The sequence below is a fragment of the Oncorhynchus gorbuscha genome, linkage group LG06 (genome assembly GCF_021184085.1).
Source record: "Oncorhynchus gorbuscha isolate QuinsamMale2020 ecotype Even-year linkage group LG06, OgorEven_v1.0, whole genome shotgun sequence".
NCBI lineage: Eukaryota > Metazoa > Chordata > Actinopteri > Salmoniformes > Salmonidae > Oncorhynchus > Oncorhynchus gorbuscha.
This window is the reverse complement of record NC_060178.1, coordinates 88,449,893-88,465,206: the sequence shown is the minus strand read 5'-3', so window position 1 is coordinate 88,465,206 and position 15,314 is coordinate 88,449,893. Positions and strand designations below refer to the sequence as shown.

Below are 15,314 nucleotides of genomic sequence, written 5' to 3'. Positions count from 1 at the left end.
TGGCATTCACATCGATTGCCATAAAGTGCTTTGAAAGGCTGGTCATGGCTCACATCAACAGCATCTTCCCGGAAACCCTAGACCCACTCCAATTCGCATACCGCCCCAACAGATCTACAGCTGACGCAATCTCAATCGCATTCCACACTGCCCTTTCTCACCTGGACAAAATGAACACCTATGTGAGAATGCTATTCATTGCGGCAGGTAGCCTAGTGGTTAGAGCGTTGGACTAGTAACCGAAAGGTTGCAACATCAAATCCCAGAGCTGACAAGGTAAAATTATGTTGTTATGCCCCTGAACAAGGCACTTAACCCACTGTTATTAGGCCTAAATCTCAGCTTTGTTAAATATACAATCAAAGAAAAACTATTATATTTATCATAGTGATTCAGGTGTGACATTAAAACAGAATAATATGCCCCACCAACATTAGACAGCTATACAGAAAACCCTCAAATTGCTGAAATACTGTAAGTAAATGAAGTAAATGAAATGAGTAAATGAAATCAATGACGAGTGCAGAGATGTATTATAGGTAATGAATATGTGTGGCAATGACTTTGTGGCGCAACAGAAAGGTCAGTGTACTTAAATTCCAGAGTTTGTCTGTTCAACAACCAGGTGGGGTCATACTTTAGCTGAACAGCAATAACACATTAAATTGCATGTGATCACTAATGTGAAGTGTTCCAAAAACAAAAAAATTCACATGAAAAGTCACATGATGTGTTCCAAAAACATGTTTTTACATTTTCACATGTGGAATGTCACAAGTGAAGTGTTCTAAAAAAAAAAAAAAAAATATTTTCACATGTTAAATTTCACGTGAGGGTGTTACAAAAAAATATATATATTTACATATATTTACATGTAAAATATCATGTAAAGAGTTCCGGGAAAAACAGGTTTTCACATGATCATACATGTGAAATGCCACATGTGAATTGTTCCAAATCCATGTTTTCACAAGTAGAATGTCACATAAAGTGTTCCAAAAACACAGGTTTTTAAATGTAAAATGTGAAAACACAGATTTTCACATGATTTCTCATGTGAAATGTCACGTGACATGTTCCAAAAATACACATTTTCAATGTGAAATGTCACAAGTGATGTGTTCCAAAAACACAATTTCAGATGATTTCAAATGTGAAATGTCACGTGATGTGTTCCAAAAACACGTTTTCAAATGTGAAATGTCACGTGATGTGTTCCAAAAACACGTTTTCAAATGTGAAATGTCACGTGATGTGTTCCAAAAACACGTTTTCAAATGTGAAATGTCACGTGATGTGTTCCAAAAACACGTTTTCAAATGTGAAATGTCACGTGAAGTTTTCCAAAAACACGTTTTCAAATGTGAAATGTCACGTGAAGTTTTCCAAAAACACGTTTTCACATGTGAAGTATTTCAAAAACACCTTTCAACGTGATTTCACATAAATTAGCTTGCCATTCCTCACTTGCAATTGCATTTAAACGTATAGGATACTTGTTTAGGTGTGCTTTTGGGACAAACTGTAAAATCAAAAATCCTGTAATTTTATAGTAAGTTACCAGCTACGGAGTTGTGATGAAAATAGTGGGAACAACTTTTTCTGTATTTCTTCAGCTGAACTTTATACAACGAACTGTATTCGGGAAGTGCACAGAAATTCAAATTAAGATTATTTGGGAATTTGATTCACTTTTTGAATTGACCTTAACATTCGTTAGCACACTTTGGACGCAACCATAACCAAAGAACACCAACGAAAAAGTAGCAGTGCTTAGGGACACTTGACATTAAAGCCTAGATTCAATCAGATCAAGCATATTGGTGATCCAAGCTGTATCACAACCGGCTGTGATTGGGAGTCCCATAGGACGGCGCACAATTGGCATCCAGGTTTGGCCAGTGTAGGCCGTCATTGTAAGTAAGAATTTGTTCTTAACTGACTTGCCTAGTTGAATAAAGGTAAAATAAATATGGCGGTGTTGGAGTTTTAACTCATTAGACCTGTCAAATCGGTGAGTGGCTGCTCATGTGGTCATTGTCACAAAGCCACACCCATCCTAATCATGTTAGAATTTCATAATGAGAAAGTGTAGGCTATATAGAAATAATGAAATAATGAAATTTTAAATTCTATCAGCCTAATTGAGCTGTAGATCACATAGCACAGTCCGGTGTTCCAAACTGCTCTGTGCAGCCAATTGTAATGTCCTCTTAGGTATAAGGCCGGGAACTGCTTGGGGATTTGACAGCTCTAATGCAGTTCCACCTCCGACACTGCCAAAACAACCACTATGCAGGTGTCCATTAGTGCAGATCTTATAGAATCTAGCCCTGTGTGCATCTTGGCACTTGTCCTTGCAACCTTTTGGTCTGGAGTGCATTAATGTCTCTGGAGGGCCACCAGATGGTTATTTGTGAACATGAACATATCTCCACACACTATCAAATATGAAAGTATGTAGGGTTACAGTACAATGTTGTTCCCTGGTGTACAAAAAGGGTACATGTGCAGAGAATCTAGTACAATGGTACATTTTTCTACCCAATATATTCAATATGGTACTGCATTAGTAACCATGTGGGAGGTGGGAATTTACCAATTGTGAAGTCGGAAATACCAGCTTCAGGTGCATTCAGGTGCTTTAAAGTCATTGGGAAACTGAAATTGGCTAAATGGCCACATTTGACCACTCCCCCACATATGCTAATGAGCCTCAACCAGTACTTTTCCACCACACAGTGATGGGTAAAAAATGACAAAATACAATTATAAACTTCCATGAAGATCAATGTAACAAAAATAATCTACAAAATACTTTTATTTTGAAATGTATTTTATTGAAATACATGTAGTTTGTATTTTAAAATATAAAAATACATTCAGAAGTAGATGGGCTGTACAGCAACAGCATTCTTAGTAACGGTTACAGAAACATCTTACTTGATATGATATGTTGTTGTTTATCTACCTTAGTTGAATGCACTGACTGTAAGTCACTCTGGATAGGAGTGTCTGCTAAATTACAAAATGTAATGTATGTGAAAATGAACCAAAATGAACTGCAAAGCACACTGGGTATTATTATTACTATTATTGGCCTTATTTTGGGGTAATGTCTAGATGGGACACAGTTTAACCTAATTATCCTAACCTGCTACGTTAATTCAATTAACCTGATGCGTACATTTTCCAAAACCTGCTATGAAAAGTCCATTTCGACAAAAGCTGTATCCCTTCTCGACCGAACCTTGTTTTGTGGCGGAGCTCATTAGAATAATACTCAGCATCTTTTGCAATTGTACATGTTTACATACACAATTATATTTAGTTCATGTAGCAGATGGTCTCATTCCAGCATAGTGCCATCAGTATTCTGATACCAATGCAGGGTGAAAGGTGGCCACAAAATGTTGAACCACTATAAAAAAAAATGGTATAGAAAAGTATTTTATATTTTCAAAATACGAATTACAGCACTCGAAAGTATGTTGTTACAAAAATACATTGGAGTATACTTCAGCCCAGTGTAATAGAAAATACTCAGAAGTAATTGAAATACATACTTCAAATACATGTAACAGAAATACTGCACATCTCTGCCCCACTTATATTTTAAAGTGTAATAATGATTGTACCTCATATTCAAAATATAAACTGTACCATGTGAGTTTATATGTGTACCTTTGTCTTTTTGTACACCAAGGAACAACACTGTACATTAACCATACCCTTATTTTTGGAGTGTGTTAATATATATAGGTTGTCATCGTAAATAAGAATTTGTTGTTAACTGACTTGCCTAGTTAAATAAAAAATGTAATAAAAATATGTTCCAAGTAATGAGTATGACCCTGCTGGCACTGCAGAAACATTGATGCACTCCCTACCAAGAGGTTGCAAGTTAAAATCCACAAATATATACTGTAGTGTCCTTAAGCCCTGCATAGTTTTATGTTGATGTTACGCTGGTGTTGATAATTGTACAATTATTTATTTGATTCTGGGCAGCTTTTCCCAAATGTGTTCACAATACAAAATTATACAAGATTTTACAGTAATTGAAATCAGAATATAGCAGCATACTGTCATTTTGTAGAAATAACACTTAGGTTGTTGTGCATGTTTACTTTATTTTTACTGCAACTTTAGGCAACATGCAGAAATGTATTATTGGCAATAAATATATTGCCAATCTCTGCAGTATACTGTCCTTTAACGTAACACCTTAATTTAGCTGTAAAATACAGGAACTAGTTTTAGATTAACCGTATTTTAGACAAAAACCTATAGAAGACTATAACACAACATTCTGAGAATGTCCTAAAAACATAATTGGGGTCATCCCTGAAACAAACTGGGAACTAGACAAAAGCTGCAGGGGACCATGACTGTTTAAATTGAATGAATGTCAATAATGCCTTTTAAAGTATTCTAAATGGCATTTGACATATAGGCTTTCACATGTGCTCAAATGTTGTCACGTGTAATTAATGGTATCACATGTTGAAATGTTGCATCCCCGTGATGTATTTTTTTTCACATGATTATGTTTTCACGTGCTCAAATGTCGTCACGTGTAGTGTAATGGTATCTCATGTTAAAATGTTGCATCCTCATGTTGTCACATTTATTTCACATGAAATCGTGTTTTCACATGTAGTTTCATGTTCTCACATGTTGCAATTTTGCATCTCCATGTTGTCACATTTATTTCACATTCACTTCATATGAGATCATGTTCTCACATGTTGTCATATGTAATTTTATGTTGTCACATGTTGTCACATGCTATCTATCACATCATCACATTAACTTCACATTAAATCACAAGTGATCACAACGGATCACATGTTAAATTCATGTGTTTTTTCCGTAAGAGTTAAGGTTACTGTGCATTTTCCAGTAACGTAATGGCAGCTGGTCACCAGGTACTGTAGTTCATGTTTATTTTTCAATATTTTACTGTCAGCCTGCTTCAAGTAGTTATTCACAGGAACTTACTGTGGCTGATCTCTGTCACTCTCACTGACCTGATGGTGTGACAGGAAGGTCTGTTTACGGCCAGGTGAGGTCCCAAGTGTGTTCACCACAAAGAATGCTTAGCAGATGTCAACTGATATTACGCTATCTTGTAATGAGAAAAGTCCAGGTAAAGTACAGTAAGTTACTGACAGCTGGTTGACAGTTACAGTACCAGTCATAAGTTTGGACACCTAGTCATGCAAGGGTTTTTCTGTCTTTGAGCTATTGTCTACATTGCAGAATAATAGTGAAGACATCACCATTATGAAATAGCTCATATGGAATCATGTAGTAACCAAAAAAGTGTTAAACAAATCCAAATATATTTAATATATTAGATTCTTCAAAGTAGCCACCCTTACCCTGATGACAGCTTTGCACACTCTTGGCATATTATTATTATTATTATTATTTATTTATTTATTATTTTGTTCCACCTTTATTTAACCAGGTAGGCTATTTGAGAGCAAGTTCTCATTTACAACTGCGACCTGGCCAAGATAAAGCAAAGCAGTGCGACACAAACAACAACACAGAGTTACACATGGAATAAACAAACATACAGTCAATAATACAATAGAGAAAGTCTATATACAGTGTGTGCAAATGGGGTAGGATAAGGGGAGTGAGGCAATAAATAGGCGATAGTGAAGAAATGATTACAGTATGGCAAATGAAACACTGGGGTGATAGATGTGCAGAAGATGAGTGTGAAAGTAGCGGCACTGGGGTGCAAAGGAGCAAAATAAATAACAATATGGTGATGAGGTAGTTGGGAGGGCTATTTACAGATGGGCTATGTAAAGGTGCAGTGATCTGTGAGCTGCTCTGACAGCTGGTGCTTAAAGCTAGTGAGGGAGATATGAGTCTCCAGCTTCAGTGATTTTTGCAGTTCGAAGCGAGGGCCAGCCAACGAGAGCATTCAGGTCGACGTGGTGGGTAGTATATGGGGCTTTGGTGACAAAACGGATGGCACTGTGATAGACGGCATCCAATTTGCTGAGTAGAGTGTTGGAGGCTATTTTGTAAATGATATTGCCGAAGTCAAGGATCGGTAGGATAGTCAGTTTTACGAGGGTATGTTTGGCAGCATGAGTGAAGGATGCTTTGTTGTGAATTAGGAAGCCAATTCCAGATTTAATTTTGGATTTACATTTTGGAAGGAGAGTTTACAGTCTAACCAAACACCTATGTATTTGTAGATGTCCACATATTCTAAGTCAGAACCGTCCAGAGTAGTGATGCTGGACGGGTGGGTAGGTGTGTGTAGCAATCGGTTGAAGAGCATGCATTTAGTTTTGCTTGCATTTAAGAGCAGTTGGAGGCCACAGAAGGAGTGTTAATATGGCATTGAAGCTCATCTGGAGGTTTGTTAACACAGTGTCCAAAGAAGAGACAGAAGTATACAGAATGGTGTTGTCTGCGTAGAGGTGTATCAGAGAATCACCAGCAGTAAGAGCGACATCATTGATGTATACAGAGAAAAGAGTCGTTCCGAGGATGGAACCCTGTGTCACCCCCATAGAGGGGGAGGTCCGGACAACAGGCCCTCCGATTTGACACACTGAACTCTGTCAGAGAAGTAGTTGGTGAACCAGGCGAGGCAGTCAACCAGGAGAGGCAGTCATTGTCATAACCAGCTTCATGAGGAATGCTTTTCCAACAGTCTTGATAGAGTTCCCACATATACTGAGCAATTGTTGGCTGATTTTCCTTCACTCTGAGGTCCAACTCATCCCAAACCATCTCAATTGGGTTGAGGTCGGGTGATTGTGTAGGCCAGGTCATCTGATGCAGCACTCCATCACTCTCCTTCTTGATCTAATAGCCCTTACACAGCCTGGAGGTGTGTTTTGGGTCATTGTCCTGTTGAAAAACAAATTATAGTCTCACTAAGCACGAACCAGATTGGATGATGTATTTCTGCAGAATGCTGTGGTAGCCATGCTGGTTAATTGTGCCTAGAATTCTAAATAAATCACAGATAGCGTCACCACAAAAGTCTCCCCACACAATCACACCTCCTCGTCCATGCTTCACGGTGGGAATCACACATGCAGAGATCATCCGTTCACCTACTCTGCGTTTCACAAAGACACAGCAGTTGGAATCAGAAATCAAAATATGGACTCATCAGACCAAGGACAGATTTCCACCGGTCTAATGTCCATTGCTATTGTTCCTTTATCCAAGCAAGTCTCTTCTTCTTATTGGTGTCTTTCAGTAGTGTTTTCTTTGCAGCAATTTGACCATGAAACCCTGATTCATGAAGTCTCCTCTGAACTGTTGATGTTGAGATGTCTGTTACTTGAACTCTGTGAAGCATTTATTTAGGCTGCAATCTGAAGTGCAGTTAACTCTAATGAACCTATCCTCTGCAGCAGAGGTAACTCTTGGTCTTCCTTTCCTGTGGCAGTCCTCATGAGAGCCAGTTTCATCATAGGGCTTGATGTTTTTTGTGACTGCAATTGAAGAAACTTTCACATTTCTTGAAATGTTCCCGGATTGACTGACCTTCATGTCTTAAAGTAATGATGGACTGTCATTTGTTTGGTTATTTGAGCTGTTCTTGCCATAATATGGACTTGGTATTTTACCGAATAGGGCAATCTTCTGTATACCACCCCTACATTGTCACAACACAACTGATTGGCTCAAACGCATTAAGAAGGAAAGAAATTCCACCAATTAACTTTTAACAAGGCACACCTGCTAATTGAAATACATTCCAGGTAACTACCTCATGAAGCTGGTTGAGTGAATGCCAAGAGTGTGCAAAGCTGTCATCAAGGCAAATGGTGGCTACTTTGAAGAATCTCAAATATAAAATATATTTTGATTTGCTTAACTTTTTTTTGTTTTTGGTTACTACATGATTCTATATGTTATTTTATAGTTTTGATGTCTTCACTGTTATTCTACAATGTAGAAAATAGTAAAAAATAAAGAAAACCCCCAGAATGAGTAAAAATTAGAGTAACTTTTGAACAGTGTCGTGCTTCATGGCATAAAGGCATTCATGTTGGGGGGAAAGAACAGGATGGTCCTTCACAACCTTCACAGCAGTAAAGAACCCTTCCTGAAATGCAAAAAAAAAAAGTGTTAGGCTTATCACCCTCACTCACACCTGACAAAGAACCCCTCAATAACCTTTTTTTAGAGTGTGGTGTTTACATGATACATGATACATATTTGACTTCTGTAGAAAAAGAAGCAGTTCTACTGCGACTAGCCACCAGATGTCCTCCAAACTCTATCAACTAGTAATTGTTACAGCAGCCTATCATTTGAAATCTGAAGATGCCATTTTTTTCTACCCAAAAGTCACTTCACCTTCACTTTTTACGAATCCAACAAAGTAAACTCAATTCTTTCCCATGCAGGCCAAACCAGTACCCAGTCCCATCCTCTTACGTGTGTACTGTACTGTATGTGGCTAACATCTCATCCAGTGGCTACATCATGTGAACTTCTCTGAGGATCTATGTCAAGATGACAAAGATATACTGTAGTGTTATAGCTTTTGGCATAACATTGAGATTCCACAGTCCTGCTTTGCTTGGGTTGTCAAATGCTTACAGTTCATGTTCATCACAAAACCAGCAAACTGTTTTATTTAAACCTTTAGGCTGCATACTATATCATGTGATATACCTTTGGTGTAGCTGTGATACTATAACTGTGTATAACTGTGATACACTACACAACGAATACAGTAGCCCATCCACTAACCTTTTTCTATGCACGTATTGAGTACAGTGTATTTAACCTCAGGGCATCTATCATCCATGACCTTGAGTGTCATCATTGACCCTTTGATATTTACATCCACTAGTCTCAGAAGATAGCTACTGACTGAAGATCCTCATTTTATGTGCTTAATAAGAACACAAGTTAGCATCAATGAATGTTTTCAAACTAAAGCTCACAATAGGATTTAGCTACATTGGTCAGTTTTAGATGATAGAATAGTAGGACCAGTCAGTGATGTGGTAGTTAGTCTGACTCCCCAGCTACTCCCTTCCCAAGTATTCCCCAGCCCCATCCTCCTCCCTAGGTACAGAATAACCTTGTGTTGCCATTAACCTGCTGCCTTTCCTCTCCTCCTCTCATCCTGCCATCCAACCAACCAACCACCCTGCCGTCCCATGACTGTAGCCAAGATGTCCGTCTACAAGAGAATGATGCTGGCATGTTGTTTTGATTGCGGCCATTCAGAGTGTGACTGCTCTTGCATGTCAGCCAATGTGCATCATGATAGTAACACGAAGGACACCCTTCAGCAACGTGGCTTCCCTCTCTCTCCTGTCTCTCTTAATGAATGCTCAACCACTTTAAGTGCCTGTAAGTTGTCAACGTGACACAGCATGTGTTATCCATGTTCGTGATGTTCACTGTATGTATGTTCATGTGGTACAAAGTCTGGCTCGTTTCTTTTCTATATGGTTTAAAAGGAATCGATAGTTTAAATATGTCACTTTTGTTAGCTACTGGCGTAATTGTTGATGTTGTTGGATATTCGTGTTATGATTTTAGGTATTGTGTAGTGTCTTTGTCCTGCTACTAGTGAAGATGGTAGTTTTCTTCTAGAGCATGCTATGTTAGTCTAGCGTGGGTTGTGCTGGTGTGTCTTCATAGTTTGTGTTTTGGTTTTACTTTAGCGTCAGATAATTTACAGCTTTATTGTTGTTGTTTTAAAAATGTGTAATTTATATGGATTCTTTCAAGATGGGTATGAAATGATGTATCATTCTTTTATTGAATTATGAAATGTTTTTAGTTGGTTACAGTACATCTCTTACATTTGAATAAGTTTATTGACAAAATGTTAAATAATATTTAGATATTTTGGATAGACATAACCAATTCTCCTTGCCTTTATTATTTGGACATTGTTGAAGGGTTTCATAATGCTGTGGCCTACGTGGTAGATTTACTAGTGACCTGGATCACTCATCACTGAGATGCTTTAAGAGCCGGGGCTGTAAGACACACAACCCAGCCTGCCAAGAAACAAGCCCCTACAGACAGGGACACTGACATGGAGCCAAGGGAGCTTTGTCTCTGGTAACTCAGGCCCCTACAGACAGAGATACAGACATGGAGCCAAGGGAGCTTTGTTCCTGATAACTCAGGCATTTTATATCTCTCTGAGGTGTCGGCGCATGACATCATCACCCGACACTAATGCATGTTGTTGTTTGTGTCGGGGGAAAATAAGTCCTGAGAAGAGCAGAATATGTAATGTGTTACATGTTACTTTGATATATTAAGTCAGTCCAAATTTGTTTAAGCAAACGTATTTTAATCAAAAGCAGATCTGCAGCACATAGTTACATCTCTGGGGCTATCCTCTCCCCTCCAGCTGCATCCTGTCTTCCAGGGCTGTTGTGGATGTGACCAGTTGACTAGCTGTAGTCTGGCTGCATGGATAAGATAGCAGAAAATACTCCAGAGTCGCTGTCTACACGGTGTGCGGCATGCTGAGGGCAGGGACTTACGCGGGCTGACATGGAAATTATGTTTGCATTTTCTTTTTTTTTGGAGTGCTACCGGTTGTCATGAAACTCAGGGTGACAGTTCCTAACCACTAGACAACCCAGAGCACCCTCGCTCCCCCTCTCTCGCTCCCTTCCTCTCACTCTCTTCTCTCCCCATCTCTCGCTCTCTCCCCACCCACCCCACAGCCCCCTCTCTCCTCCTTTCTCTCTCCTTTCCTCTCCCTCACTTCCCTTCTCCCCATCTGTCTCTCTCTCTCCTCCCCCAGGGCCCTCTCTCCCTCTCTCTCTCCCTCTTTCCCCATTTCTCGGTCCCTCTCACCCCCCTCGCTGGGGGACAGATGCTAGTCTCTTAGTCCTGTGCCGGCCGATCGCAGGCGACAGATGCCAGGAACAGCATGCTCCCTGGTTGAACATGTCCTGTCACAGTCCTGCCTTTAGCCCAAAGCCTGACCTTTATATTGTACTATACAGGAATGGGGATTCAATGCGTAAGGTACTTATGAACATGTATTTTCTCTGGGTCCAAAAGCCGAATCACTGACTCACAGAAAGTAACTTCCATGCGTCCAGATGTTCCCAGGCAGTCCTGTGGAACCGGGGATATCCCTACCGGGGAGTAGGGAAAACCTTTCCTTTGTAAATGTAGACCATTCTGCTATAGGCCTCTGTCATCCATGTATGCTGTACTGTATATGCAGTAAATACAACTACGTTGCGCTGTAACAATACGGTTTATCATTTTAAGTTAACCATTCATAATTTCACCTTGCTGACAGCATCACCGCAAATCATTGAAACATTCTTCTTTTTCTTAATATTTTTTTCTATTTTCCATTGCTTTGTCTATATTGTCTTCAAGGCACACCACAGTTCAGTGGTGTCTTAAAGAGATTCAACCCAACAGCGGCTTTCTAACCAACATTGTAGCCTTCAGTTTTAACCTGTATTATTATCCTATATAATTTGCTCTCATTGCAACAACCCTGTAACCTCTCATTGTATCTGCATTTTTCTCAGCAAAAAATAACTATAACGGATATATCAAATCAAGTAAGTTTTGATTTCAATTTATGTTTTTATTTGTTTCTTAAGTCATTAACCCCCCTTCCAGTCCCGTCCATTCCCCGCTGTCATCCTTCTGACTGTGTCTACCTCATATTTTCCTGTTTGCTCGTCAGTAGGGTTGGGGTCAATTCCATTTCAATTAATTTCATTAATTCAGGAAGTACACTTAAATTACAATTCCAGTTTTCCTTAATGGTTATTTTTCTAATGGGAGAAAAATTGGAATTGGAATTCCAGTTTACTTCCTGGATTGACTGCATTAAATATAAATAAAAATGTGTTATTAACTACTTGCTTAGTCAAATAAAGGTAAACCCTCAACCCTGCTTGTCAGCCACTCCTGTGTTTCACTGCTCAATAATCCCACATCCTCAACCACTGACGTTGATAAAGTGACTATGTAGTATGTCTCTCTGGACTGGGTTGTGTATCTTTGGGAGGGGGGCTTGTGTCTGTCTGATGTTGCTCTGTGATAAAAACATTGCTGTACAGTAAGCCTGACATGGTACATGAGGCAAATTAACTTTGACATTTTATTGTATCACTTTATTTATTGATTTAAAAATATTTATTTGTGGAAAGTACAGACCGATACCTGTTTTTCAGTTTTATATTCCAATACTATATGTTTCATTAAGTATTAGTTGTAATTTGAGCAGTAGATGGTGCTACGGCTCTAAGGTATCTCTGGAGTTCACTGGACTGTAGAGTATAGCACTCTAGTTCTCAGATAACACTTATGTCTGGAGAATTTCAAGAGAGCTTGGAAATAACTATTGGATCAATTGTTTTCATTAGGGGGGGGGGGGTTGACAATGAGAACACATCATCTTCTACATTATTTAGGAGGGGTATAGTGCAGTGAGAAAATATTACTATAGACCATCTACAGAGTTGAGGGCCCTAGACAATGATTTATACATACACTAGATGACTGATAGGGGGCGCTGTGTTGAAACCACAGTGCCTCCATCTTTCCAGGTCCCCACCATTGTTAAACATTTTTAGCTATAGAATGTTATTTTGGAAGCTATAGAAGTTATAAATGACTATATTCATCTTTGCCAAGTGAATTATATTACAGACAGCTTAATACATACTTTCAGTTATGTTATGTGAGCTAAAAAAATACATGTATATATATAAAAACCTTTTCCTTAAAGTATCATTTTGAGGTTACTAATATTACTGTCCCCACTACAACAACACACATATTTAAATACATGTACATCCTTGAAACATTTAATTAAAATACTGTAGAATGGATGGAGGACTGCTCCTCCTGGGTAGTGCCAATACTGACGTGTGTCTTGAAAGGCTCTCAATGGCCAATACATAGAATCAGCAATCCAGGGCAAATATTTTACAGGGCATTCAGAAATTATTCTGATCCCTTCACTTTTTCCACATTTTGTTACGATACATCCTTATCCTGAAATGTATTAAACATCCTCATCAATATAAACACAATACCCCATAATTACAAAGCAAAAACAGGTTTTTAGAAATGTTTGCAAATGTATTACAAATAAAAAACAGATACCATACTTACATAAGTATTCAGCCTTTCAGAATGCACTGAACATCATTGGTCCTAGATAGCCAGCCCATCTGCCACAATGTGTTGTCCCTGCTGTAAAGCAGTGTGGGTTTGACGTGGGACAGATGAATGCAGGAGGTTTGGGGCTGGGACGGTAATGTATTAGACAGCTGACCAGTTAAATAATCATCTCTACACCCTGGCTTCACTGGCTTCTGTTCCCAGCTAGCTTTGGGCGAGGTGGAAATATCTTCCTCCTGATGGTATTGTTACATTTGAGTCATATTTACCATTTTTGTCTATTTTAAACACTAGGAAATTAGAAGTAAATAAACAAATGAACAGCTTTGATTAGGGATTAAAATAGTTGATTTATTAGATTTATTGTGATAAACTATGTTTTGTTCTTCCTCATTCAGCATTATGCTATTTTTCCTTTTTAGACACTGATTGTAAATGTCTGTTGTCATGCCGTTGTTCTTATCGTACAACAATCCAAGTAACACCTGAAAGCCCTGCTTAATTCATTCATGTTTATTATGAATATCAAAGTAAATGTCATATCTAACATTTCATTTTAAGAGTCTACTGGTTAAGTGGTGTTTAATAACAATGAGATCCTTAATTATTTAGCTGTTAGTATTCTTGTGCCATATCCCGTAGTTAAAATAATAAGGAATGACACGACTGTGAACAACAACAAAAGAATCCCCTGATATCCAACCCATTATTAAAGAAATTTTAAATCAACCCCATAGTTACTCATTTGAGGACAAACTACATTTCATAAACTGTGATTATTGTTATTTGCTCATTTTCATTATTTTCTATTTGGCAGTTAAAGACAACACCCTTATCAAAAGGTCAACCTATCAGAACAAGTCTATTAAATTGAACCACAACTCCACGGCCAACGCGACCCACCATAAAGTAGCAACGCCCCACAGTGGAGTAGTACTGCTTGGCTCTGGATCCGGCTCTGGGTCAGTTCCTCTAGTCAACAACCGTAAAGGAAGCCTGCAGCCTTCCAGGGGGCCCTCAGTGCTGAGGCGTAGCCTCCTGGGTTCCAGAGAGCTGGTCGAGGTGGCGAGGGGACCAGGGGGGCTGGCAGCAGAGGAGGCCAGCAGGCTCCTGAGGGCACGCAGCCTGCCAGTGAAATACAGATACCAGCCCAGTCACTCTAGTAATGCCACCCTGCTCAATATGAGACACTGTACATGTAAGAAGCCCTCTCACATAGAACCACAGCATGGTGTGACTAGCTAGGCAACAGTAACTAGGCCCTTGCTCACCACTACTAGATAACAACACACAGGTGCATGTGTTTGCGACCGTGGCTGGGATTGAATGAAGAGATTGCAAGCCCCCTCGTGTTGCCCTTCCTAGCGGCACGGTGTGGCTAGGCTAGCTAGGCCCGGCTCAACAATACTAGCTAGCATCATAACGCATGTGTTTGTGAGTCTGTTGCTAGGCTCTAGTGGAGGGGTTGCAAGCCCCCTTTGCGTTTCGCCTCTGTGCGGCACGGTGTGCCTAGGCTAGCTAGGCCCTGCACAACAGCTAACGTCACAACACATGTGTTTGTGACTGAAGCTAAGGCTGCTGTACTGCTGGGGTGGAGTGGAGTGGTTGCATGTGTAGCATTCCTTACTAATGACCCAGTGTGTGCAGCTGTCAGCTGGGAGCTATTAAATATTGAACAAACTGACTGAGGAAGATGTGAACAAACGACCAGCCATCTCCAGCAGTGTGTATGTGTGTCTGTGTGTGGGTGAGCAGCATCCCACTCTGCTGAAAGCCCCTTACTTACAGTGCTTCGTCCCTGTTTCCATTATGCTGTCGTAGGTAGACATGCCAGCAGCGTTGCAATTGAACGTGTAGCCCAACTTCAAAGGACCATGATATTTGAGATGTTATTCCTTTGAATGTAGGAGTTACATTCTAGATTCCTTTGTAAAGGAAGGTCAGGTTTAAACACGTTGTGTCATGTTGACAGTCTGAAACACCATTTAAAACCACTTAGCTGCTTCTCCTGGTTTTGTCTGTGTGTCCCAAACGACACCCTATTGCCTAGTGCACTACTATGGGCCCTGGTCAAAAGTAGTGCACTATATAGGGAATAGGGTGCCATTTGGGACATTACCCTGTTTTTTGGTATATCTAACTCGTTCTAACTCAACATGGCT

General features: G+C 39.5%; 1 protein-coding gene across 5 annotated transcripts in view; it reads left to right on the top strand.

Moving 5' to 3' along the window:
- Positions 1 to 15,314, top strand: part of LOC124038495 (calcium-activated potassium channel subunit alpha-1-like) — a 235,993-nt gene that overhangs the window by 179,788 nt on the left and 40,891 nt on the right. For 2 of the 5 annotated variants that reach the window (XM_046354449.1, XM_046354448.1), the window contains one exon: positions 11,544 to 11,576. The exons of the other annotated variants lie outside the window; for them this stretch is intronic. In XM_046354449.1, the coding sequence (XP_046210405.1) occupies positions 11,544 to 11,576 (33 nt within the window). The remainder of the gene's footprint in view (positions 1 to 11,543; positions 11,577 to 15,314) is intronic. 5 annotated transcript variants of the gene reach the window in all.